Here is a 24,313-nt window from a genome sequence, read left to right on the forward strand (position 1 = left end):
TACCCACACTGTCAAATAATCACCCAGGTGTAGGCACCTTCCCAGCCGAACCTTTTTGTCACTCCCGAAACATTCATCGCGTGACTGACCTTGTACTCACACCTGGAATGTACATAGGCAAGAGCGAAAGAGACATAAGACTAATCGTCATCAGGCTTGCACCTGAGCGACACGAGATACATGCCATGCTAGTAAACACATGCCTTTTGAGGCGATAGAAGTACCCATTAGATGCTTGTTCATACTGTCAAGTATTTCAGGTCACATAGGTGGTTGTGCCGTCGTGAGGTGCCAAGCATGCTCACCAAACGGGATGAGGCTATTCGGAACAACGTCGGCCCCACAAGTTAGGTTCGAGCTCCAGGATGCTCGCGTCCGGCACCTCAACCTCACCTTGTACAAGCCCCAGATTCATCACCAACTCACGCCAACCCACAACAGCGCCTCTATATCCTCGTCTGCACTCATAAAACATATTCACAAAATAACAGCGAGCCCACCGCTCTCGCACGCGCAAAAATGCCACAACCACGTATGTCGCTGCTCCCCTTGCGCGTGTCGCAAACCACTGCACTCTAACCAACACATCAACGACATCACCCCCAGCTCAACAACAACACAACTAACACAATGACCCTAGCATCCCGCGCTCTCTCTTCCAAAGATCTTCCCCCCTCTGTCGAAAGCGCCTACTACCGCAAATGCATCGACCTGCGCCGGCGAATCACCGACATTGAAGACTCAAACGACGGCACGCGCCTGCGCATCACGCGCCTATCCCGCGGCATCCAAAAGATGCGACTGGAACGCGCCTTCCTGCTGGAGCAACTAAACAAACACATGGAATACAACGTCGACGACAGCGACCGCAGTTCCAGTCCACCGCCCACGCCTACGGACAAGCCGCTGCGCAGCAAGCGGAGCCACAATCGCAAGGGCACCCCGACACTAGGTGGCAGCGGTAGCGCAGGCGGTGCGGAGGCGGAGAGAGAGAGGCTGGGTGTCGGACAGGGTGCGCTCGAGGGACGGATGATTCAGCATGGAGTGCATACTATGAGTAGTGCACAGAGTACACCGGATCCGGCTGGCAGGCAAGAGAGGAGCTACTTTGGTACTATTGGTGCTGGTTCGGCTCCCGTCGTGCAAGCGACCAGTCCTCATGCTGCTGTCAATGGTGTGCCACCGCCGCCTACGCTACCTCCACTGCATTCGTTGCCCCCGCTGCAGTCGCAACAACCTGCGACCTCGACGACGACAGCGACGACGCGAGCCTACTTTGACCCGGCCTACGATGAGCAGCGTCCTGCGCCTGCTAGTGTCGAGGAAGATGGCGCCCGGAGACGTGCATATTCTGGGGCTGCACAGCTGCCTCCAGCCACGGACTCTGCACCTCCTCCTCAAAACGGCGATACCGAGATGGCGGATGCAAGCTTTACTTCTGTGAACCGGGCTTGAGATGCCTAGGTCAGGATGGAGTCATCGGGGGCTTTCAGCATATCAACCAACACGGATGCATTCGTCACAGCGCTTAGGTATGGTAAACTGATGGAACAACAAGGGTAGCGAGGCGTAAAGGGAGATGATGGTTTTGTAGGTATGGGGTTTTTCATCAATGGGATGTGTTTACAAGGCATATAGGACCCATTTTACTATAATGGGTCATCACCTAAGCGTGTATGAGTAGTAAAGGGCCCGTTTGGTATTTCAGAACTGCTACCAGGGAAAGGTAGCGTGTATTTCTTCTAATTGTATGCAATCGAATACAGGTACTGTCATTTCCTGAGCTTGGGTCTTGTCATGAAGGAATACAGCTGAGGCTTGGACGCATTTGCAGAAGGCGTTTGAGCATGCTGTCAACCAAGTTGCAGACTACTCTACTCATCCTCGTCCTTGTAGTGAATGCCCTTGGCCACCTCACACGGATCAGCGATATACTGCACGTTGCAGTGCTCCCACTCCTCAAGCGCATGCAGCTCACGCTTGAACTGCAGCGCGTGGTAAATGTTCGCAAAGCGGAACTCGATGTACGCATGTCCCTGTTTGTTTTTGCCACGCTTGATACGATCTACCTCGCGTTTGTGGGCATGGCTGTTACCCCGGGCCAACTTCATAAGGGTCATGTCGTCCTTGTCCATTTCGCCGGTGGCCCGAACGCAGCGTGTAACGCCTTGTTCAATGCAATTGCGGATGACATCGTTGATCGAATTCGGGCCGTCCGTCTTCTCGACTTCGATGATGACCGTCTTCATGTCCCCAACCACTTTGATACCGTTCGCTGTTTCCTTGTGATACTTGTCGCAACCTTCAGCAGAAAGGAACTTCACGACCGCGGTGGAAGAGCCAGGCTCCGACATAGATATTGCCTCGAGTCTGCCACCCCATACAAGAGCCTGGAGCTGATTGATGTTGGTGATGTTGGTAACACCCTTGAGGATACAGGTACGCTGAGCGGCTGCTATGACTTGTTAGCATTGATATTACAAAGAGAAAACATAGACTCACGGTTCTCCCGCTTCTCTGGTGTCGGCCATCCCTTGTTGTTTTCCACTGAACCCTTGGTCACTGGCTTCACGCCTGGGCTGCCGGTGACATCTGCCTTGTAAACGGCGGTAGCAGTAGTGATAGACGGATCTGCCTCTGGAAGGATGTTGAGAAGAGCAGTGGCCATGCCGCTCACATCGTCGAGAGTCTGTAGTGAAATGTACTTTCCTTCAACAAGCTTCGCGCAAAGTTGGAGAAGATCACCATTCGCATCCTCCAGTAGAGACTTGGCAGAATCTACTGAAAAGGCCTCAGATCCCTTCTTGACGTTCTTGATGTAGTTGACGAGCGCGAAAGCGAATCGGGCCTTGATAGAGTCCTTGTTGTCTTCAGTATACAAGCTACGGAGCTTCTTTGACATGGCCTGGATAAGGTGTGATGCAGTCTTCTGTTCGACCGGAAAGGTGTCAATGTACTCGCTGGCCTTGCGCATGTACTCCGCCTCCAAGTCCTCTTGGGACTCGCTTACGCGTTCTACGGCAGGCTTAGAGGCTTGTGCCAAATTGTCTCCAACAACAGTAGCTTGAACGACTTTGGGTTTGTCAGTTTTAGCCTTCTTGGTACGCTCTGTATCAACAAAACCCTGGGTCCTCTTCTTGTTATTTTCGGACAAGAGCAGCTTCTCTGCGAGCGATTCGACTGAACTAGTCTTCTCTGCGGACATAATGGCGGTAGTCTTCTCAGTAGCCTTGCCCTTTATGCTTGCAATTTCAAGGCGGGTTTCGAACGCGAACATGTTCTTGCCAGGAGTGATAGACGGGATACCTTCGCTCTTATGGGATGGAGTAGTTGGACCCATGCTGCTCAAACGAGCGTAAAGACCCTCAAGCTCTGCCTGTGACGCATGGATAGATCCACCTTCGTTCATCTTGACTGGAGCAATCTTGGGTTCTGGGGCAAGAGTGAGAGAAGCACGTGTAGTCGAAGCTTTTGGAGTTGAAGCACTTGTAGTCGATGAAGTCGATACAGGTCTACATGAATATAAGTCAGCATAGACTCTAGTCATGTCTCTGTCTAGTGGCGGTACATACCCGTCTGGAATTTTTGCACCTGACGTGGAGGAGAGTGAGACGACCGGTTTAGCAGCAGCAGGTCGAGTTTGGACGGGGGCGGCACCAACCATCTTGACAGAGGCCTTCTTGAGCTTGATACTGCCGGTGTTGGCTACAGGCTGGACGGCAAGATTGCTTCGCGCATCTTGCAAACCCCAGGATGCTGGTGCAGAAGGAGGTGCAGCACCTTGTCCGCCGCGCATCGACCCAGACGCAGGCGGCCCATCGGCATACTTTGACTTGTCCATGCTCCTGTTCAGTGATGCGTCCATGAGCAAGTCTTCTTGTTGGGTTGATCTCTCGCGCGAAGGTGAAGGTGGTGGGGACAAGAGAGAGGATGCTGGCTCGACTGTGGCAGAGGAAGTGGAGGCGAACTCGGCAGTGGAATGCTTGGCGGGGTTGGCAGTGAAGTGTTTGCTTGATGTGGGTGATGCTGCTGTCGGAGAGGTATCAGTAAGGCGAAGCTCGCGTGAATGCTTGAGACGCCGGTGTACAAAAGCTACTGTAAGCGACCGGCACGCTGATTCCACTGTGAAGTACTGTTGGGGGTAAAGGGAATTGCTACTCACCGCTGACCCGCCTATTTACAGGCAAATCTGAAATGCCTTGAATGCACGCGCTCAGACAGGACTGGTACAGCTTTTCTTCACTGTCTCGTACTCGTGGGCTGGAGGAAGGGCGTGGCATCAGACCACGAAGTGTTGCGTATGTGAGATACGGAGCACAGAACAGACGGTAAGAGGTCGAGGTGAAGTTGGAATTCGGATAGATCGGCAGAAGCCGGGGTGCAGGGCAACGCTCAGGTCGCTACTGCCGTTTGCAGTCGCCATGTGCTCGGCCAATAACAGGGCGATCAACATGTTGATGAAGACGAACCCCGAAAAGCGAGGAAGCGGCCCAGATAGGTGAAGATGGCATGTCCAAGACCAGGCAAAAGATATAAATATGATTGCCAACATGGCGTGAATGTGCTAATCGAAATTCAACACGTGACATGTTGATTTGATTGAACATTACCGAAGCACCTTACACATGCTGAGCATGCTGACATGAAATGGTAAACTTGTCTAGAAACACAACAGGTGATTTGGAAAGATAGCAGTAGTGGGGTGCAAGTAGTAAAGGGTCCATTACTGTATGGAACGATGCTTATGGCTTTACCTATCAAAGAATAAGCTTGAATGCCTACAGATTGACACAGGCTCGCATCTGGCCAGACACGAATGTAGCACAAGAAATTGAATATTGCAGCGCCTTAATATGATCACACCGTTTTACGGGTATCAAGTAGTGGATGCTCAAATAAAGGGTATCCACACACGTGTTCGCGCCCTGTACGCCCTGTAATCATCACCGAAAAAGTCTATGAGATGCTTCTCCTCATCTATCCCCAGTCAGTCGTCTGTTTCTATATCACGATAGCACTACTTACGCGAGATACGCTTCTTGAAGAAGTACCATAAAACGCCGGCATAGCCGATCCCACATGTCATGTTGCCAAGCATCACTTGAGTCCCGATACCCCACCAGAAGAAGCCAAAGTACGAGGGATGGCGGAAATAGTTGTATAGTCCACTTGTAACCAACTCATGTCCGTCGCTCTTCCGCGACTGCACCGTGTGATTGAAGTTTGTGCCCGCCTGTATCATGGCCGTGCTGCGAACCGTCTGCCCCACCACAATCATTATGACGCCCAATGCGATGAGCCACGGTGGGTGGATGCGCGACTGGTACTTTGGGAAAAAGTACGAGGTTACAAGTGTCTCTATAAAGGCCATGGTGTGGGCCATCCGGTACTGGTCGCCATTCGTGAGGAGGAAAGAGGCGATGTACGCTTTCGGGGTGTTGTACGCGGCCGTCGTGTAGAATTCGAGGAAGTGGAAGAGTGACAGAGTTGCGAGAAACAGACACGGTCGCCATAGGTGGCTGCCACTGTATGCTAGCAGCCCGGTGCCCACGAGGCCGAGCACGAGTGCGCAGCCTAAGCAGAAGGCGCGCACTGCGATGCCGGAGAGCGAGCGCTTGCCATGAGGGAAGAACTCAGCTGCAAGGACATTTACATCCTTGGCTGGGGGGTTGCGAGCATGAGCTTGCAATGGGGAAATATTGACGCCTGAGGATGTCGAGCCGTTGGAAGTCATGATGGTGGTGGATGGGTTGGTGCGGGCAGCGTATGCAGGGACTCGTGGTGCAAAGAAAAAAGGACTAATGATCAGCTTCACGGCATGGTCTTATAATGCGCCGAAGAAAGAAAACCACGACAGCTCTGCTTTTGTGCGGCACACAGAACAATAGCAAGGCATCCCTTTGCTATTGTCTACAGACGTCGCTTGCACAGCACATGCCGCGGTTCCAACGAAAATATGGCACTAGGCCAGTTCCATCTTAGCGCACCGAGGCCCCCGAGATAGCCAGATACGTTAGGTAGACCCTCAACACCTCAGGTATCAACTCGCTGCCTGTCGGATCAGTTAGCTTGTCCCACCCCATCAGCTTTCTACCTTGGTGGGCAGCATGGATGTCGACCCGATTGAGAACAAGAAGCGCATGCTTTGTGGCGAGCTCTACTACGCATTCACGCCTGACTTGGCAGCAGAGCGTGAAAGATGTAGACTCGCCTGCGGACGCTTCAACAGCGCAGACCGCCACTTAGGACGTCGAAAACTTACCGAACTGTTTCGAGAGTACGTCTGAGTTCCCGTCTTTTCGGGAAAAACTTCCTCATATCCTTCATAGTATCGTCCAGGACAAGAGGCCCATGCCACCAGAGGCTCCAACCGCCGAAGAGGATGACGCTCTTTTCGAGCATGAACCGTGGATTCTTCCTCCAATCACCATGGATTACGGTCGGAACGTCCGAGTGGGCGACGATGCTTTCATCAACTTTGGTGCCGTGTTTCTCGACACCTGTTTGACCACCATAGGGTCACGCACACTTCTAGGGCCCAACGTCCACTTCTATTCGGCCACACATCCTCTCGACCCAGCTCTCAGAAACGGTATTCGGGGGCCGGAGATGGGCAAGGAGATTCACGTTGGCGAAGACTGTTGGATTGGAGGCAATGTTTGCATATTGCCCGGCGTCATTATAGGCAAAGGCAGCGTGGTCGGCGCCGGCAGTGTCGTTACCAAGAGTGTCCCAGACTTCACTGTTGTGGCAGGCAACCCAGCCCGCTTCATCCGCAAGATCAAGACCGACATGGACCCTGCGCAGCATCAGCTCACGTGAGAAGTGCTGACCGGAAGAGCTCATGCGCTATAGTTAGACGAAAGATTACTCCTAACCGTATCGACCAACAATACCCCACTCAGCAATGCACCTGCATGTGTGGCGATTTTGACGGGCTGGTTTCCTCCACAGACCCTTTCTCCCGTTCAGTGTCTCATCAAGCAGAGTGTAACGTTCACGAAGCAGAAATCGCGTAAACTTTCTTTCTTTCTTTCTTTACTGTCTTGGATTGCACCTCCACAATTGATCCCATAGACCCTGTTGCTGTCAAGGTCTATCCCAATCTAATGCAAACCTCAAAGCATAGCATGCTGTACTTCAGTGGGAAACTTCCGAGGGGTCGACGAAAGGTGCGCTATATTCCCCCGCGTCTACATATGCCACGGCATCTAGGGTATACGGCGGAAACAGGTAAACGGAGGCGCCTGTGGTGATCTGGAACATGGGTCGGCCGTTTCCAACGCGGGTTTAGCACAAGGTTTGGTGATCTCCCGCAAGCTTCGCGCGCCAAGAACGACGAAACCTCATCCCAGACGCCGAGCCAAACACAATTGACAAATTCGCCCTCAGATGCAGCATGGTAGCCCCAGCAAAATTCCACGCTTTGGGCTGTGAATGAGCCCAAGTCCCGTTTGTTTGGACAAGCGGGCATGCTTCGTGCACCGCATTGCATGCTTCGAAACTCCGATCAAGCAACTTGCCGACTTTACGCAAAGTCCGTTTGTTCCAAAGCCGGCCTACCGCTATGCACCTACCTGCGTGAGTTACTACGCTCTATGGCACCACTCTGTGGGATGACATTCCAGATTGTACAAATAGCAGCCATCCCGACCTTCTACAATTCTTCATCGGACAGGTTCCTCATCCACTATTACAGACTAATATCTTCTTTTGCGCATCTTCAGCATCTTCCAATCTTCCATCCACTCCTTCTAATTAATATTTATTTTACTCGGTAGATCCGATCCTCACACAGCCAAAATGAAGTACATTCTCATTGCCTCTCTCCTTTCCTCCGCGGTTTACGCTGCTCCCCTCGCCCAGGTCCAGAACCAGCAACAGCAGCAGACTGGCCAGACCCAGCAAAACAACCCCAATGCTCCTCAACCTGTTACCAACAAGCCTACTGGTCAGGGTGCCGGTATCGCTGGTGGTCAAACTCCCACTTCGGCCGATCTTGCCACAGCCGTCGCCAACTGGATGGCCGACACCTCCATGGTCTCCAACTTCTTGAACACCGGTGCCAGCATCCAGAACAACGTCCAGTTCAAGCAGGCTGCTACCGTCGCCTACAACGCTGAGGTCGACGAGCTCAACCACAAGGCCATCATCGATGCTGCCAACGGCAACATGCCCAGCGTCATCGCTGCCAACAGCACCCTCGCCACCGGTGGTTCTTTCCAGGATGTCGTTACCAAGCTCCAGATCATGAGCCAGCAAGGTATGGCTGCCGCCAACAACATCGACCTGATCAACCAGAACCGTTGCGTCAACGTCCTCCCCAACATCGACGCCTACATGGCCTCCACTGGATCTTCTTCCCAGGCGGTCCGCCCCACGGCTTGCAACCAGAACGGTGTTCAGGGTGGTGTCCAGGGTGCTGGTCCTACCCAGCCCGGTCAGCCAGCAGGTAGCCCCGCTGCTGCTTTCGCGGCTGCTCAAGCTCTTGCAGCTGGAACTGGCAACGGTCAGGTCCAGAACGGTGCTCCTACTGGCGCAACTGGCCAGCAGACTCCTCAGCAAGGCTCAGCCAACACTGGTGCTACTGGACAACAGACCCCCCAGCAAGGCACAGCCAACACTGGAGCGACTGGCCAGCAGACCCCCCAGCAAGGCGCAGCCAACACTGGAGCGACTGGCCAGCAGACCCCCCAGCAAGGCGCAGCCAACACTGGAGCGACTGGACAACAGACCCCCCAGCAAGGCGCAGCCAACACTGGCGCAACTGGCCAGCAGACTCCCCAGCAAGGCGCAGCCAACACTGGCGCCACTGGCCAGCAGACTCCCCAGCAGGGCGCAGCCAACACTGGCGCAACTGGCCAGCAGACCCCCCAGCAAGGCGCAGCTGGACAGCAACAGGGTGCCGCACAAGGACAGCAGGCTCAGGGTCAACAGGCCCAAGGTCAGCAAGCGGGTGCTGGCGCTGCTAACGGAGCTGCCAACGGAGCCGCAGCTGGTGGTGCTGCCGCAGGTGCTGCTAACGGAGCTGGTGCCGCCAATGGCGCTGCCGCAGGTGCTGCTAACGGAGGCGCTGCTGCTGGCGCTGCTAAGGGCGCCAAGGCCGCAAAGGGTAACTAAGCATTCTCTATCTCTCTGAGTTAGCTTATGAACCTCTTAACGACAACGATAGGGAAAAGGGTAGTAAATATGGAAGATGGGAGAGCAAGAGGATAATGGGTTAAATGTGCTGGTTCACTACTGACGCCAAAGGCCTAGCAAACTCGTCTTTGCTTATTAATTGTATATAAAGTTGAGTGTGTGTGTGTGGAATGAAATGGGTAGTAATGGGATAGGAGGTTGGATTGGCCTAGTGGTGTTTCTTTTGGTTACGAAGAAGCGACTCTTTAAGTATTTTGGAAGATGCTGGAGCTTGTAGTAATGGATTACAACGGTGTTAGTCTGCCGATGCAAAAACTTGTGTTCCCCTTGCAATGCAAATGTGATGAGTGACATTGATAGGATTCAGAGACTGCTTCTCCTCAAGGCCATCACAGATATTCTTCTATTGGTGTAGAGTTTCGACTGCAAAACTTGGGCACCGGGGTCATTACCATGAAAAAGTGACTTTTGGATTGATCTACTCGGAAGAAAGGACTATAAATTGTCCTTGATGATAGGCGCAGAGCCTTCGTGAATACCCTGGCATCTGAAACGGCATTGAAAGAAGTAAGTATATTCGCAAAAAAGGTGCAGCCTGGAACCCTTGAACGCCTTTTCAGTCTCACTCCGCCGATTCAATAAATATGCCAGGTAAACTTCAAAGACTTTTCTACTCCTTATCTATGCTCTAAGAAACTCGCAAGTACCTCCAGGCCGCTTCATTGATCTCTGACCACTTCTCCATGTTCTTTTCATCGCGGGCCTTCTTCTTCTTGGGAGTGATTTCGGCTTTGGTTCACTTCTGCCCGCCTGGTGGTAGAGGCATGTCAGACCAGCTTCCTAGCTATTTTGGTTTGTAGCCATCACATGTGGACACGATCTCACTGTTTACCGCTTGGCTATCGACCTTGACAGTGACTATGTCGCGGAACTCCGTGCCTGGGTAACGGAGGGTGAGACGGTCGTATACCATCTCAATCCTGGTCACGTTCTGGAAGATACAATCCATGATCCGTACCAACCGATCGCAGGCGATATTTCTGTATTGTCCGTATGTGCGGTCACTGGAGGCGAAAATGGCCCTGAAGTCGATGACCTGTCTGGTCAGTTCCAACCTTGTGACTACGACGTCTCTCGTCACACATTTCCGCCAAAATTTGTTCCGTATGGCCTCCTCTCTCAGAGCCAATGGGAGAACCTTTGGAATCCCAGCGCAGGGAATATTCGAATAGATCGGCAGTACGTCCCCGTACTTGACGCCGGCCATGGTAGAAATCTCGCCTCACTGTTGCTTTTGCAATGTCGGCAGCTAACTTCATCTGTTCGAAACTTGTGTGTTTCGTCGTGGAACCATAGATGTCGATGACTTGGAGGCGGACAGTAACTTGATACGCTGTTTTTATAACGCGCGTTGATAACCTCGCCAGCTTATAAATGTTAGCGTGCGAATATAGTATTGATTAGGGTTGACATACTCTTGATGTGCAGGTACCATGACTTATATGGGACGTTGCGAACATCGGCAGAAGACAAGTGTGCAAAACCGAATGATCGCGTGACGTCCGGCAAGTTCGCGCCCTTGCAGTCCAGGAATATGATATGCCATGGAAAGGCAAAGGTGTGTGGCGTTGAATCCCATGACGTGGGCGAGTTGTTCTTGTCTGTCACACCAGAACGGCTGGCGTAGTCGATGACACAGCCTATGGAGCCGAGTAATGTGGCCACGGCATCGTTGACAGCGTCGTGTGCACCGAAAAACTCTTGTTTACCGGTTGACGCAAATTGCCAATGTGGTGCGCTATCTTTGGCGTAATGTCGAAGTATATTGCTGACTGAGCCACCTTGCTGACCGCGTTCGGCCTTGACGCTCCATTGTTCGTCTGGATTTTCTGCCAGCCAGACCAGCCCTAAAATCGAAATAACAGCGTTGACTTTGGGGAGCCATCCCCGCTCTAGTGAACGCCGCGGATGCCTTCGTTGTTGAGCCAGCCACGTTCAAGTTCCCAGTCATGGCCGCCTACGATAGGGCGAACCGGCGCAGGCCAACGAGGTGCCATTGTATTCGCTGATCGACGATGGCTTCGTCCCGAAAATACCGTTGAGGAGCTCTGGTCGTTCACCACTCAGCTTTGCCTAGGGCGACAGTTAGCTACACGATCAGGACTTGTGCATGTTTGTACTCACGATGTCATAATACCATGAATATGGCGCGGGCGTTTTCGTAGACATTTCGTCGTTGTGGAGAGAGTACAAAGTTGAGAGTAACAAATTTGCAAGTGAGAGTAACAAAGTAAGAAAGGTTCCACGGCTGCAGCCTGGCAACACTAGCATGGAAGGTGCAAACGGCGTTAGCCTTGGCGCCACAACCAGAAGGAGCAAAACGCACAGTCAGCACAATACGTGGCTATCCAAAGCTGCCAATACATGTAATCGGGCTTCACTCTTGTGGTCGCAGTGGCTACACCGCTACTCTTGTACAGATGCGGTACCACATCGACCAAACGCTACCAAGGCCTCTATCGCATTCATAAATCCGCAGAGTGTGGAGATTTTGATGACAACGCTCCGGCGCACTGGGCGAGGGAAGCCTTGGGGCCCACCTAGAATCTAACTGTTAGAGGATGAACATATGAGTTGTATATGTGTTCATTTACCTTCTATCATTCCACAATCCAATGCTTTCATCATAGATGTATGCATGTCTCTGGCCATACCGGACTGTTCCATGTATTTGTACAAATCTCCAACATCAAAGCAGCCATTCTTTTTGTCATATCGTATAGTATTGTGTGATCCCCGGGATACTGCGTATATTCGGCCGTGAGGGATTTTCGTCTGGCGCCGTGGCGCGTACAACCGGAATACCCCGACATATCAGTCGCCTGGGCCGGAAGGCTGTGGGACGCTCAAGAAGACGGGTTTCTTTTGTGAGACAGATGAGGCGCACGTGTGACGATGTACCAGTTGGTGATCGCGCATTTGCAGGTGTCGGCACTCACTTCTCCCCGCAAGTGCCTGCGCAGGAAGAGAACCTTGTCGTACAATTCTGTCATGATCCCTTTGCGTATATTGTCGAAACCACCGCCGGGCTTGTCAAAGTCGCGCCGACCCTGATCGCTCAATGGTTCTGATATGCGGATGTTGTTTCCGACCGCGACGTGACCATCATGGAAGGCCAGCGTCCGGCCTGCCGACCATTTCTCAGAGGCAGACGACCTCTCAGAATGCAACGAGTATCACTTGCCAGCTGTTGTGCCGAGCGCTCGGTCAATCGTGGTGAGGCTTTTTAGCGTTATGTGGGGAGGAACCTGGGGATGGGTGGGTATGATATGAACGCCGGCTTCATAATTGATGATAGTCAATTGATGACGAGGGAAGAAAGGTAAAGAGAGATGGAGATGGCCGTCGAGATAGAGGTTTATATAAAGGTGGCAGCCACCTGGCCCGCACAGACGTCTCTCTCACCTCGCAGTCACTTCAAGCCTTGGCAACCACATGTCTAGTGGCCGCATAGTCAACGAAGATTTCTAGAGGCATTTACACATATACCGAAATGTGATAGATGGACGACAGTGCATCGAAGGACTCATGACATACTTATAAGGTTGCTGAAGACGGGCAGCAGTATATTTGAATGACTCCCGGCATACTTATCAAATTACTCAGGACAAACAATTGTGTCTTTGAATGAGTCCAGGCACACTTATCAAGTCACTCAAGATGAGCAATCGTGTTATATTTGAACAACTCAGAATACTCATCAAGTGGCTCACGCAAGCTTGTAAAGCGTATGAAAAGCTACAAACATTTTGCAAATGCTCAACTGTCGTCTATCATCTACCAGGATGCTTATGTCATCCACGACATGTTTGCCTGAGGTTTCAAAACCTCAGGCCCGGAAACCTGGATACCTGATCTACGGAAGTGCGTGATCCCGTCTGCTACCCGGCCGTTTGGTTTATGTTTCGGGATGCTTTGATCAGGAGGCGGATCCCTGCCCAAGTGATGCTGGTGAAACGGGGTACAAAACCTCGTTTGCTGCAGGGTAATGGCGCCAAGTACCAGAGGGCAAAGAGCCGAGACAGCGGCAGTGCGAGGCGCCTGTCCTTGTCGCGACATGATGCTATATGTCTACTATAGCTCTGTTTTCAAATTATCATGAACTGTTTGGAGAGCTTGGGTTATGCTGATGATGTTGTTGCAGGCCGTTTTCTCACCGACGTTTGGAGTTGTGATAAGTCGGGCACTAATTAAGCACGACACCAAGTCGCGTGATGTACTGGCCTGGTCGCGAATGCTCCCTGCGGCATGCTCCGGTAAGGGTACAGGAAACCTGGTGAATCGAGGTACGCAGATTGCAACGCTGCTGCAGGCGGGAGATGCGCTGGCAGCCTATGACGACTGGGTCCGAGTTCTTAGATTTACTCGCCAAGTGAGGTTGCATCGAGTCGCTGACGGCACAGCTTGCTTTGCAGCTTTGCAGCTTTGGGCAGCTAGTTGGACCGAAACATCAACCTCGTAGCAGCTGATGAAAAACGTCTCCGACTAGAAGAAAGCGACGAACCATGGCTGAGGCCGAGCGCGCTGGCGGAGTACAAGGCGATCTCGAGAAGGAATTGACGTGCTCGGTAAGTGTTGGCTTCAAGTTTCGTCGTGGTGCGCATGTGGGGGCGGTCTGCGACAAGGCCGTAGAGGCAAGCAAAAGTGGGTTGAAGCAGTAGAGAGGGTTGCGCAACATGTTTGTCTGTAGAGTGAAGACACGAAAGAGAGGATAGCGGCTCGCTCAGCAACGAGGATGCGCCTGCTAATTACGCCATGTGCAGATCTGTACCGACCTCCTCTACCAGCCGCTTACGCTCCTCGACTGCCTTCACACCTTCTGCGGCGCATGTCTGAAAGAATGGTTCGCCTTCCAGGCCTCGACCGCGACATCGATACATCCGTACACGTGCCCGTCGTGTCGCGCTTCGGTGCGCACCACACAGCCCAATGCAACCGTCACCACGCTGCTTGATATATTCTTAAAGTCCAACCCCGATAGAGGCAAGAACGATGAAGAAAAGCGCGCAGATCGCGACAAGTACAAACCTGGGGATAATGTGCTGCCCAAGCTGAGGCGGCGGGATGAGAGAGACGACGTGGATCAGCGCATGCTCGAAGAGGCCCAGCAGCTGAGTCTGAGAGAGGCAGGCATACCCAGCAGTGGCGGCAACCACCTCGAAACACCTCGAGAGCGCAGGAGGAGGGAGAGAAGTCGCGATGCAAGCAGGGAGTCTCGTCGGAATCGGGACGAGAGGCGGTCGGCCAGTCAGAACCCACCAGGCACATCGCCATCACGGGCAGTCATACCGCCTAGAGCTATCGAGCACCAGTCGAGTCTACGCTCTCTGCTTAGCTCATCCGATCTCGATGCCGATGACGTGGATGAGGATCTCGTGAGACAGGTGCTGGAGGAGCTAGTGTCGGAAGGCGTCGACTTGAATCAGATTGGTACTGCGCAAGAGGAAGAGATTACCGAGAGGATAGCCGAAGCGGTGCGGCGGCGACAGATGGAACGACATGCAGAGAGACAGCGCGAGAGGAGAGAGAGGCGGGAACGCTTGGCAAGAGAAGGCTTGAACTCGTCCTCTTCGTCGCTACTGCCCCAGCCCTTGCGCAGTCCTCTTATACGCGATGACGAAGCAGCACGTAGAAGAGGTCATGGCCGGTCTGAAAGCGGTACATCGACGCCTCATTCTGCAGTAGGACCACCCATATCTAGGCCCGGCCTCATCGATGCTGCAAATCGAGGTGGGCGTGCACCACGTCAACGATCTTCGAGTCAAGGAAGCTCGCGGTCAGCCAGACGAGCAGAGCGTCCTACGCCCGTCTCCATCACGAGCTCGCAAAACAATAGCGGCAATGAGCGTCCATCGACATCGGGAAACGCATCTTCAAGACGTCGTCAGTCTGATAACCAGCAAAGGAGCAGGCTCGATGCGCGTCAGCAGTTCCGCAACAATGTTCAACTTGCCACAGCTTCAGGCCCCAACTCTCCTCTCGGTCTTGGATTCAATATCCCCAGCAGCGGTAGTCCTACAAGCTCTCTGGCTACGGTTGGCACCTCAGCAGTACCACCACCTACATCCCGTCGGGTGACGGATCCCACTAGAGTCACACTGCCGCGCCAACACAGTAATAGTACTCCGCCCATGCTGTCACCTCCTGCCTTTCCCCGCTCTACTACAGACCCATCCGTGCACGAGACTCGGTCAAGACACTCTTCAGCCTCGTCGTTGAGCGCGCCTGTCCTCTACACAGAGCCACAGATAGCATGCCAGCGCTGCGGCAAGAGCGACATTCAATACGAGCTGCACTACAACTGCAGCCGATGCGATGATGGCGAGTACAACATCTGCGTACGCTGTTATCGACTCGCCAAGGGATGTAAGCACTGGTTTGGCTTTGGCTGGACTGCCTGGCCACGCTATGAACGAGAAGCACCCGAAGGAGGCTATCCACCCAACCACGAGCACCCGCATATACTCATCGGACATCGATATCGCAGGCCAATGACGCCGCTCACGGAATCCACAACGCCACCGCACGTGTTGATGAGCGAGGACGACCCCAAACAAAGAGTCGAAGCCGGCGCCTTCTGCGACATGTGCAAGGCATTCGCTAACGCATGCTATTGGAAATGCGACTACTGCAATGAAGGAGATTGGGGTTATTGCAACGACTGCGTCAATCAAGGCCGGCATTGCACGCATCCCCTAGTCCCCGTGGCGAGGAAGACGCGCACAACGCAGTCAATAACCGACACCACACCATCTGCGCCCTCGACGCCCCGCCAGGACAACCACCTCGCGCCACCAGACCACGACACAACGGCCACGACACCTCCACTAACGCCCAAATCCGCGTCTCTGATGCGCGGGCCCGGCTACTTCACCATCGCAAACACCATCTTCCGCCCTCTTACCTTCACCACCGTATGCAACATATGTCGCTACCCCATTCCCCCCTCAAACACGCGCTACCACTGTCTTAAATGCAACGCTGGCGATTATGACATATGTACGGGCTGCTACCATAAACCCGTCGTCGCCAGCCGCATTGCCAAAGAGGATGGCATGAATGGGTGGCGCAAGTGTCTGCGCGGTCATCGCATGTATATCGTTGGTTTTGAAGATCGCGATGGTGCGCAACGACGTAAGGTTGTCCGTGACCTTGTAGGGGGATATGCGCTCAAGGAAGAAGAAGAAATGACGATGAGGTTACAACGGTATCCGCCTGATGGTGGGGTTGGGTTGAGGCTTTTGGCTAGATGGGCGTATTGGCCTGACGAAGGGGTTGAGGATGAGTTAGCATTTCCAAGGGGCGCGGAGATCAGGGAAGCGGCGGATATTAATGGAGACTGGTATTGGGGGGTTTATTGTGGTGTTGGAAGGTTATTTCCTGCGAATCATGTCACTGCTATCTAAGAAAAGAGCATATGGTATGTTTGAATTACTTCTGAACATGACAATCTGTTAGCGTGCACAACGTCCCCATCCTACACTATCCCAAAAAGACAAAAAATCAACAAACATTAAACAGATAAAAGAGCCCATATGACGTCCAACATGATCATGGTGTCAGAGCAGCTACGATGCAACTTGACATCCTCGAGACCGTACAAATGCCGATATACATCCTGTAGTAAATACGTCCCGCAATCCATCATCTGCAGCGAAAGATAGTAGACATTATGCATCAATCAATTGAACCACAGTAGCTCCGTTGTAATCAGCAGGACAATTCAACACAATACCGCCATCGTACTTTCTAATGCATACCTCGAAGGCCACCGGACAGGAAAAGGTAAATATAGAGAATTCAGTATCGACAATCCAAACGTGAACTGATTAAAATGCCAGCTGTCGCAACCATTTCAGCTCGTGTTGCCATTCATCGTCCTCGGGATGATGTAATAGTCGGGATGCGCGATCTATATGCATCTGACAATGCCGAAACCCAGGTGCAGATGCAGTGGTGTAGGTAGAAGCACACACACCACGCACATTGTTATCTGAACTTAGTTGGTGTGTGCTGTGTTGATGGCCGCCCGGAACCACGGACGGGTTTCCACGAGATCGCTTTCTTTTTGAGGTTTCCTTGTATCGACATATCATGTGCTGTCGAAGGCGTTCCGGTTCTGAACGATGACGAGCATCGTCAAGTTGCGCGATATGGTCAATGGCGCTCTGGTCGGCAACATCGAAAGTATAGTTATCGTCCTGCCGCAGCGTTCGCACATGCTGCATCGAGGAACAGTGTCGATCATGAACCCATTTACGTAATTCAATCTCAGTGTTGTTTGTATTCAAATTGCATCTGGAATCGGCATTTTTTTGGGCTAATGTGTGGTTGGCGATAGTCGGCGGCACTCCTACGTGGCGGTCGCGTTTTCATGGTGTCTTTGCCAGATCCTCACGTCGATGTAGCGCCCGACGAGTCCAAAGTGACTCTGTGCTGTTGACCCGTTAGCAAAATGCAAAGACGCCGACATGCATCGACTTACGACATAGCCGTTGATACGAAAACCTTCCTCTTGCAACTTGTTGATAAGAGACGGTAAAGATATGAGTGTCCTTCAGGATTGTGACAAGACTTTCAGTGGTGTGAACGGTGTGAATGTCAAAGATCGCGGCCAACACATCAGCGTCGAATGACATTGCCGACGTCATATCTGGTGGTATGGAGACCGTGAACGCTCCATAATAGAAATATTGACCTGTTGAAAATATGACGTGGGTAGAGAAGAAGGAGCACAAGTACGAAGATACATCACCAGGGCTTTTGCTATAAATGAAGACCAATTACGTCACCATGGTAGCAACGTGAACCGAACGGCGACTCCCAACTTCAAGCAACGCTGCTTCATTGGTTGACATTGGTCACCCATTTAAGACAACGCTCAACGTATTTGTTTCCACGCTCGACTTCTGCAAGCGTTAATCCGCAACTCCCACATGAGGAACTCCCATCGCACACGAAGTCACATCCTCTGGGATACCTCGACACCCCAAACTCTCTTCTCGCCGCCATACCCGCACGACGCGATATGGCATCGACCACAGAATCATCACACATCAAGAAAGAACCTGACGATGAGTCTGGATGGAAGATCACATGGCTGGATACAGTGGTGGATGGAGACACCAAAGGTGGCTTAAGAAAGCCTGCCTTTCGGCATTCTGATCATGTCATGCAGGACTCTCCCAGCTCAGGTACTATATTCAAGCTCTTCAATATTCACACGCTAACATTACATATCAGTTTCTCGCTATCCCGCTGACTCCAGACCGCCTCGTCACCCCTTCAACCAATTGATATCACTCTAACCGCGCCAGACGAGCTTCGCCTGCAAGGCGTTCAACAACGTACCCTCGACGATGCCGATTGCGGTAGAGTAGGAGCTCTGCCGTCACATGGAGATCCAGCACTAGTACAAGACGAGCTAGACTCGCTATCTACCTATACGCGTACTCATCTGGCTATCATTCTTGCGGGTGTTTGCGAAGATCTGCGTGTCGTGCTGCCAACTCCGGCCACAAGGTCCCCTGTGCACGGCTTCACATCTGCAACACATGGCGGATGCATCTGCTGGGGAAGGGTCCGGCATGTCCTCACGTCGGGTTGGTACATGATATCGTCGTCGACGGTACGATATCGAAGTTGGTACACATCCGCTCCACTTGCAAATCTGTCGTGCAGAAGAAGCCCTGCACCAAGGTCGTTTGTGCCTTTGGTCATATCCTACGGCCGGAGCGGTATGCCGCTCACGAGGGATACAAGATGGCACGACAACAGGGTAAGGCCAAGGAGTCGGCAGATATGATAGCTTGGGCGGATCGACATGGGTGGACAGAACCCGAGCAGTACAAGACTCGTGCGGAAGACCGACGCATGGGAACACGACAGCGGACGATGGGTGGTGATAAGAGTCATCACCCTAGTCGAGGAGCTCGTCCGTCACACGCGAATCGTGGTCGGCGGTCGCAAGATTACCGAAGATACCCATACTAGGGGTGGTACCCTTTACGATCCCTCAACGTCCTAGATAGCGTGCCCTTATGTACAATACAAACTTGACTGTTATTGCCTACTCTCCAGTACAACATGACTTCAAAATATACGCGCAGTTTTAATTTACGTGAAGGGATATGACTAAAGAAGGTAAATTTTGGATTCTGGTAGTCGGAAAATTGGGGGTGTTCTGGAATGCTGTCCTAACTAATCGATACGGGCTGACGTCGCACAGCATCTCAACGTCCACGAAACATTGCTTCATAACCTCTACCCCAACATGGCAGGAACACGCCGAAGTACGCGTCAGACAGCATCTACAGCCCCTAAATACAACGAGGATGACTCTTCAGCCGCCGAAGACAAGACAAACTCGAAACGTAACGCGAAGAGGACGACGCGTCGCAAACGCGCGCGGAACGACGACGATGACGGCCACGAAGAACAAGTAGTTGAGGATAGCCCACCGCCGAACAAGAAAGCTGCTACAAGCAAAGCGAAGAAATCACGAGCAAAAGCACCCGCAACTACCACATCAACACAACCCGAAAGCTCCACGCCGAACCCCACCGTTGTATCTGCTCCCTCTTCTTACCCATCATCCTCCTCAAACCGTCACGCAAACGGAAACCAAGAAGTGTACTGGCTGCTCAAAGCTGAGCCCCTTCCACGCTACGAAAATGGTGTCAACGTCGCCTTTTCCATATCCGACCTACGCGCATGTACCAAACCTGAACCCTGGGGTGGCGTACGAAACCCCCAAGCACGAAATAACATGCAAGCGATGCGCAAAGACGACTTGGGCTTCTTCTACCATTCCAACGCCAAGCCCTCGGGTGTTGTAGGTATATTGCGTGTGGTGGAAGAGGCAAAGGTCGACGAGACAGCGTTTGATCCCAAGGACCCCTACTATGATAAAAAGTCGGATCCGGAGAAGCCCAAGTGGTTTTGTGTGGGTGTCGAGTTTGTGAAGGAGTTTGAAAAGGCGGTGGATTTACATAAGATCAAGGAATTTGCCAAGGATGGTGGGCCGTTGAAGGATATGCAGCTTGTTACCAATTCTCGGCTGAGTGTGTGCAAGGTTAGGAAGGAAGAATGGGATTTCATAATGGGCTTGGCTGAGGGGAAGAAGGGGGATGGAGGAGAAGATGCACACAAGGCTTCAGAGAACGAGATTGAAGGAGTTGATACGGATGAGGAAAAGGCGGAAGTAAAAGACAAATGATGCTAAACCAAGGCTCAAGATGGAAATTGATTTCATTGAGATCGTGTAATCCACTTTGATTCATTAAATCGCTATTAGCCACAAAGGCCAACCGTCTACATGTACTTCTTCATATCCGATGACTGAACACAAGTTCTAGTATTGGAGTGCGGCAATAACCTCCGGGCTATTGAAGAATCCGCATCGCTCCTTCAATTTCTGCTCCGCCATTACCTGGGTCGCATTTACCTTGCCCAGAGCGTTGTTGCCAGGATCGGATCCACCAATGGTCATCACATGAGGTCCCCCAGGTCGACTAAACGCCTCATCCCAACTCGGCAATGTCATCGCAATTTTTTCGCTCATAGTCGGAGCACCCTTGCTAACAAATGTTGTCCATGAGCGACTCGACCGGATGGCAAGATCACGATCAGACGCCGTTGGGTTGTATGGCAAGCCTGAGTTGTTGTATACGTGCATGCTATCGAAGATGTATGCAAACTCAGAGGTATGCACTACTCCAAGACCTTGGACCTTCAAGAGATATTCGAGGATCGGGTCGAGAATGGTCTGGTTCCAGTTGTAGAAGTAGACTGGGGCTTCGAACATGTTGTTGATGGCACCTCCGAGGTGTAGAGACGGGCACACCATCAAGATGTCGCGGAAGATGCGGGAAGAGCGATAGAACTCTTGCGTCAGATTCACAGTGGAACCAAACTCCTCTACAGGGTACATGTTCAGTAGCTGCAGAATCGTGGTTTCTGCCATGGCTGGTAGATAGCCGCGGATGAAGTCGTATGTGTCCTTGGCGGTCGAAATGGAACGGTTGGTATAGATGTCGAGGTCTCCTTGCATCCATCCGGACATGAAGGTTGCATTTCCGAAACGGCCTTCCGCAATGAGCTTGCTGGGTGCATCTGGTAGGAAGTCGCCATCAACCTGTGGTAGCCAGACATCACCAATGTTATGAGCAATGTCGGCAATGTATGTGGCGTTTGAGGCCTCAAAGAGAGTGTTGGTGTCAAGTCCACGCAGGCACTCGATCGTGTCCGGATGGTCCACGTCGGTCTTGTTGCATCCAACATAATCGATCACAGCTTTCATAGCCTCCTTGGCAAAAGTACCAGTGATACCAGGCTCCAATGATTGTGACTCAGCAATACCCCGCTGGAATGGCAGTGGCTTTTCTCCTCCATAAGCTAGGATCTGCATTCCAATTGCCAGACCGCCGGAAGATTGACCCGCGATGGTAATTCTCGTCGGATCCCCACCAAAAAAAGCAATGTTATCGCGAACCCATTCAATAGCGGCGCGCTGATCGCGAAGGCCGGCGTTCATACTGCCCTCCTCTTTCAGCGATTCCGAGGTTGCGAAGCCGAACAATCCAAGACGGTAGTTCAAGGCAACATGGATGATGGGATCTCCGTTCTCCACTGACTGCTTGATCATACCATCAGGGGCAGTTGTCGGTTCATTGTTACTGGCCCACCAGAAAGATCCTCCATGAATCCAGACGAGTACCGGAAGTGGCCCCTTGCCTTCTCTATCCGCCGGCTTAGGACGGGCGACGTTGACGTTCAAACAGGCCTCTGAGATCTCGGTGATATTGTCGAGTCCAAGAGGGGCGTAAAGCTGGCCCAGTGCCTGTGGACACGCAGGACCGTGTTGGGTGGCGTCGATGATGGAACCGGGAGTGTATTCGTAAGGGACAGGAGGCTTGAATCGGTTCTCGCCACCGGTGTCTTTAGCATACGGGATGCCCAGGAAGATCTCAATACCATTGCGCTCAATGCCTTCGAAAGTCACGTTGCCGCGCGGGTTGGTAAGTACTACGCCCGCTGCGACTGTGGCAGATGCCAGAAAGCACAGGATGGAGCCGCGCATCTTGTCTGCTGCTGTTGTGTTCCCGAGAGTGCAAAGGAGTGGAAGTGGACAACAGACTAAGCTAACAGGCAGACAGCAGTGTTTATATAGGTGTGAGCTGCGATATGGGGTCCAATTAGACGCGCTATCATAGCGACGCTAAGCGACAAGCGGCAGGTGCGCGCTATGACGTGCAAATGTTTGAGTGCATTAGTTGCGCCGTATCATCATGACAGCACGCATTTCTTTGGAGTCTGTGGAGTCAAAAACTAATTAGGGTTGGGATCTCCAAGGGCTTGCCGCGAGACGTGCATGACTTAGTGCTGATACGCTAATTCCAATACCGGGCCTATCCTTCAGTCCCACCGGATCACCCCATGGTTGTATGTACATAAGACGGTCCCAAAAGCATCTCCTTACTTACAACCGGCCCGCCCGTTGCCGTAAATGCCTCACAACCTGATCAAATCTCTCGTAGCAGTCCTGTTCCGCATCAAAGCTTAATAACCAGGCCTCGCGCGCTAGGTGAATCGATTCCGGCTTTCTTGCAATCTCGTTCCAATTCGCCTTGTGCCACCGGTCCCTTGTTTTCACTCCCGTAGCTTGCGCTTTGTGTACCCTTTCATATCGCAGATCCTCAAACGCTCGGACAGCCAGAGGAATTTGGTGTTTTCCGGCTAGCGATAAACAGGTGGCTAAGACAACACCATCTTCAATCGACTGGCTGGCTCCCTGGATAGAAGTCGGCAGAAAAGGATGCGCCGCGTCACCAATCAAAACAATGCGCTGCTTTGGTGAGATGAATGTGGGCAATGGATCGCGGAAGACGAGTTTATGATCGATGAGACGAGCGTCCTTCGGTGTCGACTTGACTATCTCTTGAACAATAGGCGCCCATCCCTCGACGTATTTAAGACAGTCTTCTATCCTCCCGGGAAACTGCCAGCTCTCCTCGATATTGCCATCATCGACGTGCGTAAAAACCCAATTGAACTCTTTCCCATCCTTGAGAGAAGAGACAAGGAAATGCAGATCTGGCCCAATGAATCCAGAGTGGCTGTCTCCATCAACGAGGTGCTTCAGGGTCGGATTACTCCTGATAGCGTCACCTGAGAACCACGATCGATACACCGCATATCCTGAACTCTTTGGTTTATCATCAAACCCGAGGACAATTTTGCGACTGCGGGACCGTACTCCCTCTGCTGCAACCACGACGTCTGCAATGATCTCTTTTCCATCGACAACCACACCCGCTTTCTCCTCATCCTCGAAATAGTCGCTCACCCTTGAACCCCATCTGACCTCAACACCCCTCTCAACAGCATGTCCGTAGATAATATTCCACAACTCCCCTCTATGCCCATTGATCCTCGGCCCCCATTCCTGCTCCCCCTCAAAGCTCTGTCTTGTCACAAACTCGCCCTTCCAATGATAAAAGTCCAACCAAGTAGTTTTCCTAGCCACCTTTTTCATGGCTTCGATAACGCCAGGCCACCGCTCAAAGTGCCGCGCTCCGTTCGGATCAAAACTGATGATATCGCCGAATTGCGTTATCTCGTCTGGAGATGCGGCTTTGTCGAGAAGAACGACAGTGTGGCCTTTACGGGAGCATTCTATGGCTGCAGAGAGACCGGCGAAACCGGCGCCTACTAATATGACGCGTATGCCTGTTGGTGGGTGGGTTGCGGAGTGAGTCATCATGATACTCAGCTAGCGAGGTGCTCAGAGAATTGAGAGCAACTGCTGACATTCATATGTAGTGTCCAATGTAGCCTGATCTTCCTTGCAGTGTGGGGTTTGCTTATATCTACGCCACATGGTTTTGCCCCACATGCAGTGTGACGATCGCGCACGGCAAGGAACTGCGAGTCAACACCCGTTACCCGCGAGCCTTGCGCTATCATTTCCCTGCTATCATCATATTTGCTGGAATTTCTTGTTAATTATGTGCGACTGGGATCTAGGCTGTAGCAAGGAGCAGGTCCGGCACTTTGACGCTACCTTCTATATTAGGACTAGCTCTCGGCATTGTATAGTGGTTGTACATGT

General features: G+C 52.2%; 12 protein-coding genes across 12 annotated transcripts; 5 read left to right on the top strand and 7 right to left on the bottom strand.

Moving 5' to 3' along the window:
• Positions 1 to 1,874: 1,874 nt before the first annotated feature.
• PtrM4_129790 (uncharacterized protein) lies at positions 1,875 to 2,354 on the bottom strand (the record flags this gene model as incomplete). The annotated part of the gene is made up of 1 exon (XM_066108956.1): positions 1,875 to 2,354. One exon carries the CDS (start codon positions 2,352 to 2,354, stop codon positions 1,875 to 1,877), a length of 480 nt encoding a protein of 159 aa, XP_065960948.1.
• Positions 2,355 to 2,455: 101 nt separating this feature from the next.
• PtrM4_129800 (uncharacterized protein) lies at positions 2,456 to 4,453 on the bottom strand (the record flags this gene model as incomplete). Its single annotated transcript, XM_066108957.1, has 3 exons — positions 2,456 to 3,512; positions 3,573 to 4,029; positions 4,324 to 4,453. The coding sequence occupies 3 exons, from the start codon at positions 4,451 to 4,453 to the stop codon at positions 2,456 to 2,458; spliced, it is 1,644 nt and encodes a 547-aa protein (XP_065960949.1).
• A 438-nt stretch (positions 4,454 to 4,891) lies between these two features.
• PtrM4_129810 (STE14, putative protein-S-isoprenylcysteine methyltransferase) lies at positions 4,892 to 5,734 on the bottom strand (the record flags this gene model as incomplete). Its single annotated transcript, XM_001939989.1, has 2 exons — positions 4,892 to 4,977; positions 5,026 to 5,734. 2 exons carry the CDS (start codon positions 5,732 to 5,734, stop codon positions 4,892 to 4,894), a joined length of 795 nt encoding a protein of 264 aa, XP_001940024.1.
• Positions 5,735 to 6,107: 373 nt separating this feature from the next.
• PtrM4_129820 (WbbJ, Acetyltransferase (isoleucine patch superfamily)) lies at positions 6,108 to 6,822 on the top strand (the record flags this gene model as incomplete). The annotated part of the gene is made up of 2 exons (XM_001939990.2): positions 6,108 to 6,277; positions 6,330 to 6,822. The coding sequence occupies 2 exons, from the start codon at positions 6,108 to 6,110 to the stop codon at positions 6,820 to 6,822; spliced, it is 663 nt and encodes a 220-aa protein (XP_001940025.1).
• A 981-nt stretch (positions 6,823 to 7,803) lies between these two features.
• On the top strand, positions 7,804 to 9,120 carry PtrM4_129830 (PPE-repeat protein; the record flags this gene model as incomplete). The annotated part of the gene is made up of 1 exon (XM_001939992.2): positions 7,804 to 9,120. The coding sequence occupies one exon, from the start codon at positions 7,804 to 7,806 to the stop codon at positions 9,118 to 9,120; it is 1,317 nt and encodes a 438-aa protein (XP_001940027.2).
• An 865-nt stretch (positions 9,121 to 9,985) lies between these two features.
• Positions 9,986 to 10,408, bottom strand: PtrM4_129840 (uncharacterized protein; the record flags this gene model as incomplete). Its single annotated transcript, XM_066108958.1, has 1 exon — positions 9,986 to 10,408. The coding sequence occupies one exon, from the start codon at positions 10,406 to 10,408 to the stop codon at positions 9,986 to 9,988; it is 423 nt and encodes a 140-aa protein (XP_065960950.1).
• Positions 10,409 to 11,148: 740 nt separating this feature from the next.
• Positions 11,149 to 11,472, bottom strand: PtrM4_129850 (uncharacterized protein; the record flags this gene model as incomplete). The annotated part of the gene is made up of 2 exons (XM_066108959.1): positions 11,149 to 11,274; positions 11,326 to 11,472. The coding sequence occupies 2 exons, from the start codon at positions 11,470 to 11,472 to the stop codon at positions 11,149 to 11,151; spliced, it is 273 nt and encodes a 90-aa protein (XP_065960951.1).
• Positions 11,473 to 15,332: 3,860 nt separating this feature from the next.
• On the top strand, positions 15,333 to 16,607 carry PtrM4_129860 (uncharacterized protein; the record flags this gene model as incomplete). Its single annotated transcript, XM_001939994.2, has 1 exon — positions 15,333 to 16,607. One exon carries the CDS (start codon positions 15,333 to 15,335, stop codon positions 16,605 to 16,607), a length of 1,275 nt encoding a protein of 424 aa, XP_001940029.2.
• A 2,417-nt stretch (positions 16,608 to 19,024) lies between these two features.
• PtrM4_129870 (uncharacterized protein) lies at positions 19,025 to 19,228 on the top strand (the record flags this gene model as incomplete). The annotated part of the gene is made up of 1 exon (XM_066108960.1): positions 19,025 to 19,228. One exon carries the CDS (start codon positions 19,025 to 19,027, stop codon positions 19,226 to 19,228), a length of 204 nt encoding a protein of 67 aa, XP_065960952.1.
• Positions 19,229 to 19,969: 741 nt separating this feature from the next.
• On the top strand, positions 19,970 to 20,419 carry PtrM4_129880 (uncharacterized protein; the record flags this gene model as incomplete). Its single annotated transcript, XM_001939996.2, has 1 exon — positions 19,970 to 20,419. The coding sequence occupies one exon, from the start codon at positions 19,970 to 19,972 to the stop codon at positions 20,417 to 20,419; it is 450 nt and encodes a 149-aa protein (XP_001940031.2).
• A 135-nt stretch (positions 20,420 to 20,554) lies between these two features.
• Positions 20,555 to 22,282, bottom strand: PtrM4_129890 (PnbA, Carboxylesterase type B; the record flags this gene model as incomplete). The annotated part of the gene is made up of 1 exon (XM_001939997.2): positions 20,555 to 22,282. One exon carries the CDS (start codon positions 22,280 to 22,282, stop codon positions 20,555 to 20,557), a length of 1,728 nt encoding a protein of 575 aa, XP_001940032.1.
• Positions 22,283 to 22,681: 399 nt separating this feature from the next.
• On the bottom strand, positions 22,682 to 23,965 carry PtrM4_129900 (UbiH, 2-polyprenyl-6-methoxyphenol hydroxylase and related FAD-dependent oxidoreductase; the record flags this gene model as incomplete). Its single annotated transcript, XM_001939998.2, has 1 exon — positions 22,682 to 23,965. The coding sequence occupies one exon, from the start codon at positions 23,963 to 23,965 to the stop codon at positions 22,682 to 22,684; it is 1,284 nt and encodes a 427-aa protein (XP_001940033.2).
• Positions 23,966 to 24,313: the final 348 nt, after the last annotated feature.

This window comes from Pyrenophora tritici-repentis, chromosome 7 (assembly GCF_003171515.1).
Source record: "Pyrenophora tritici-repentis strain M4 chromosome 7, whole genome shotgun sequence".
Lineage (NCBI taxonomy): Eukaryota > Fungi > Ascomycota > Dothideomycetes > Pleosporales > Pleosporaceae > Pyrenophora > Pyrenophora tritici-repentis.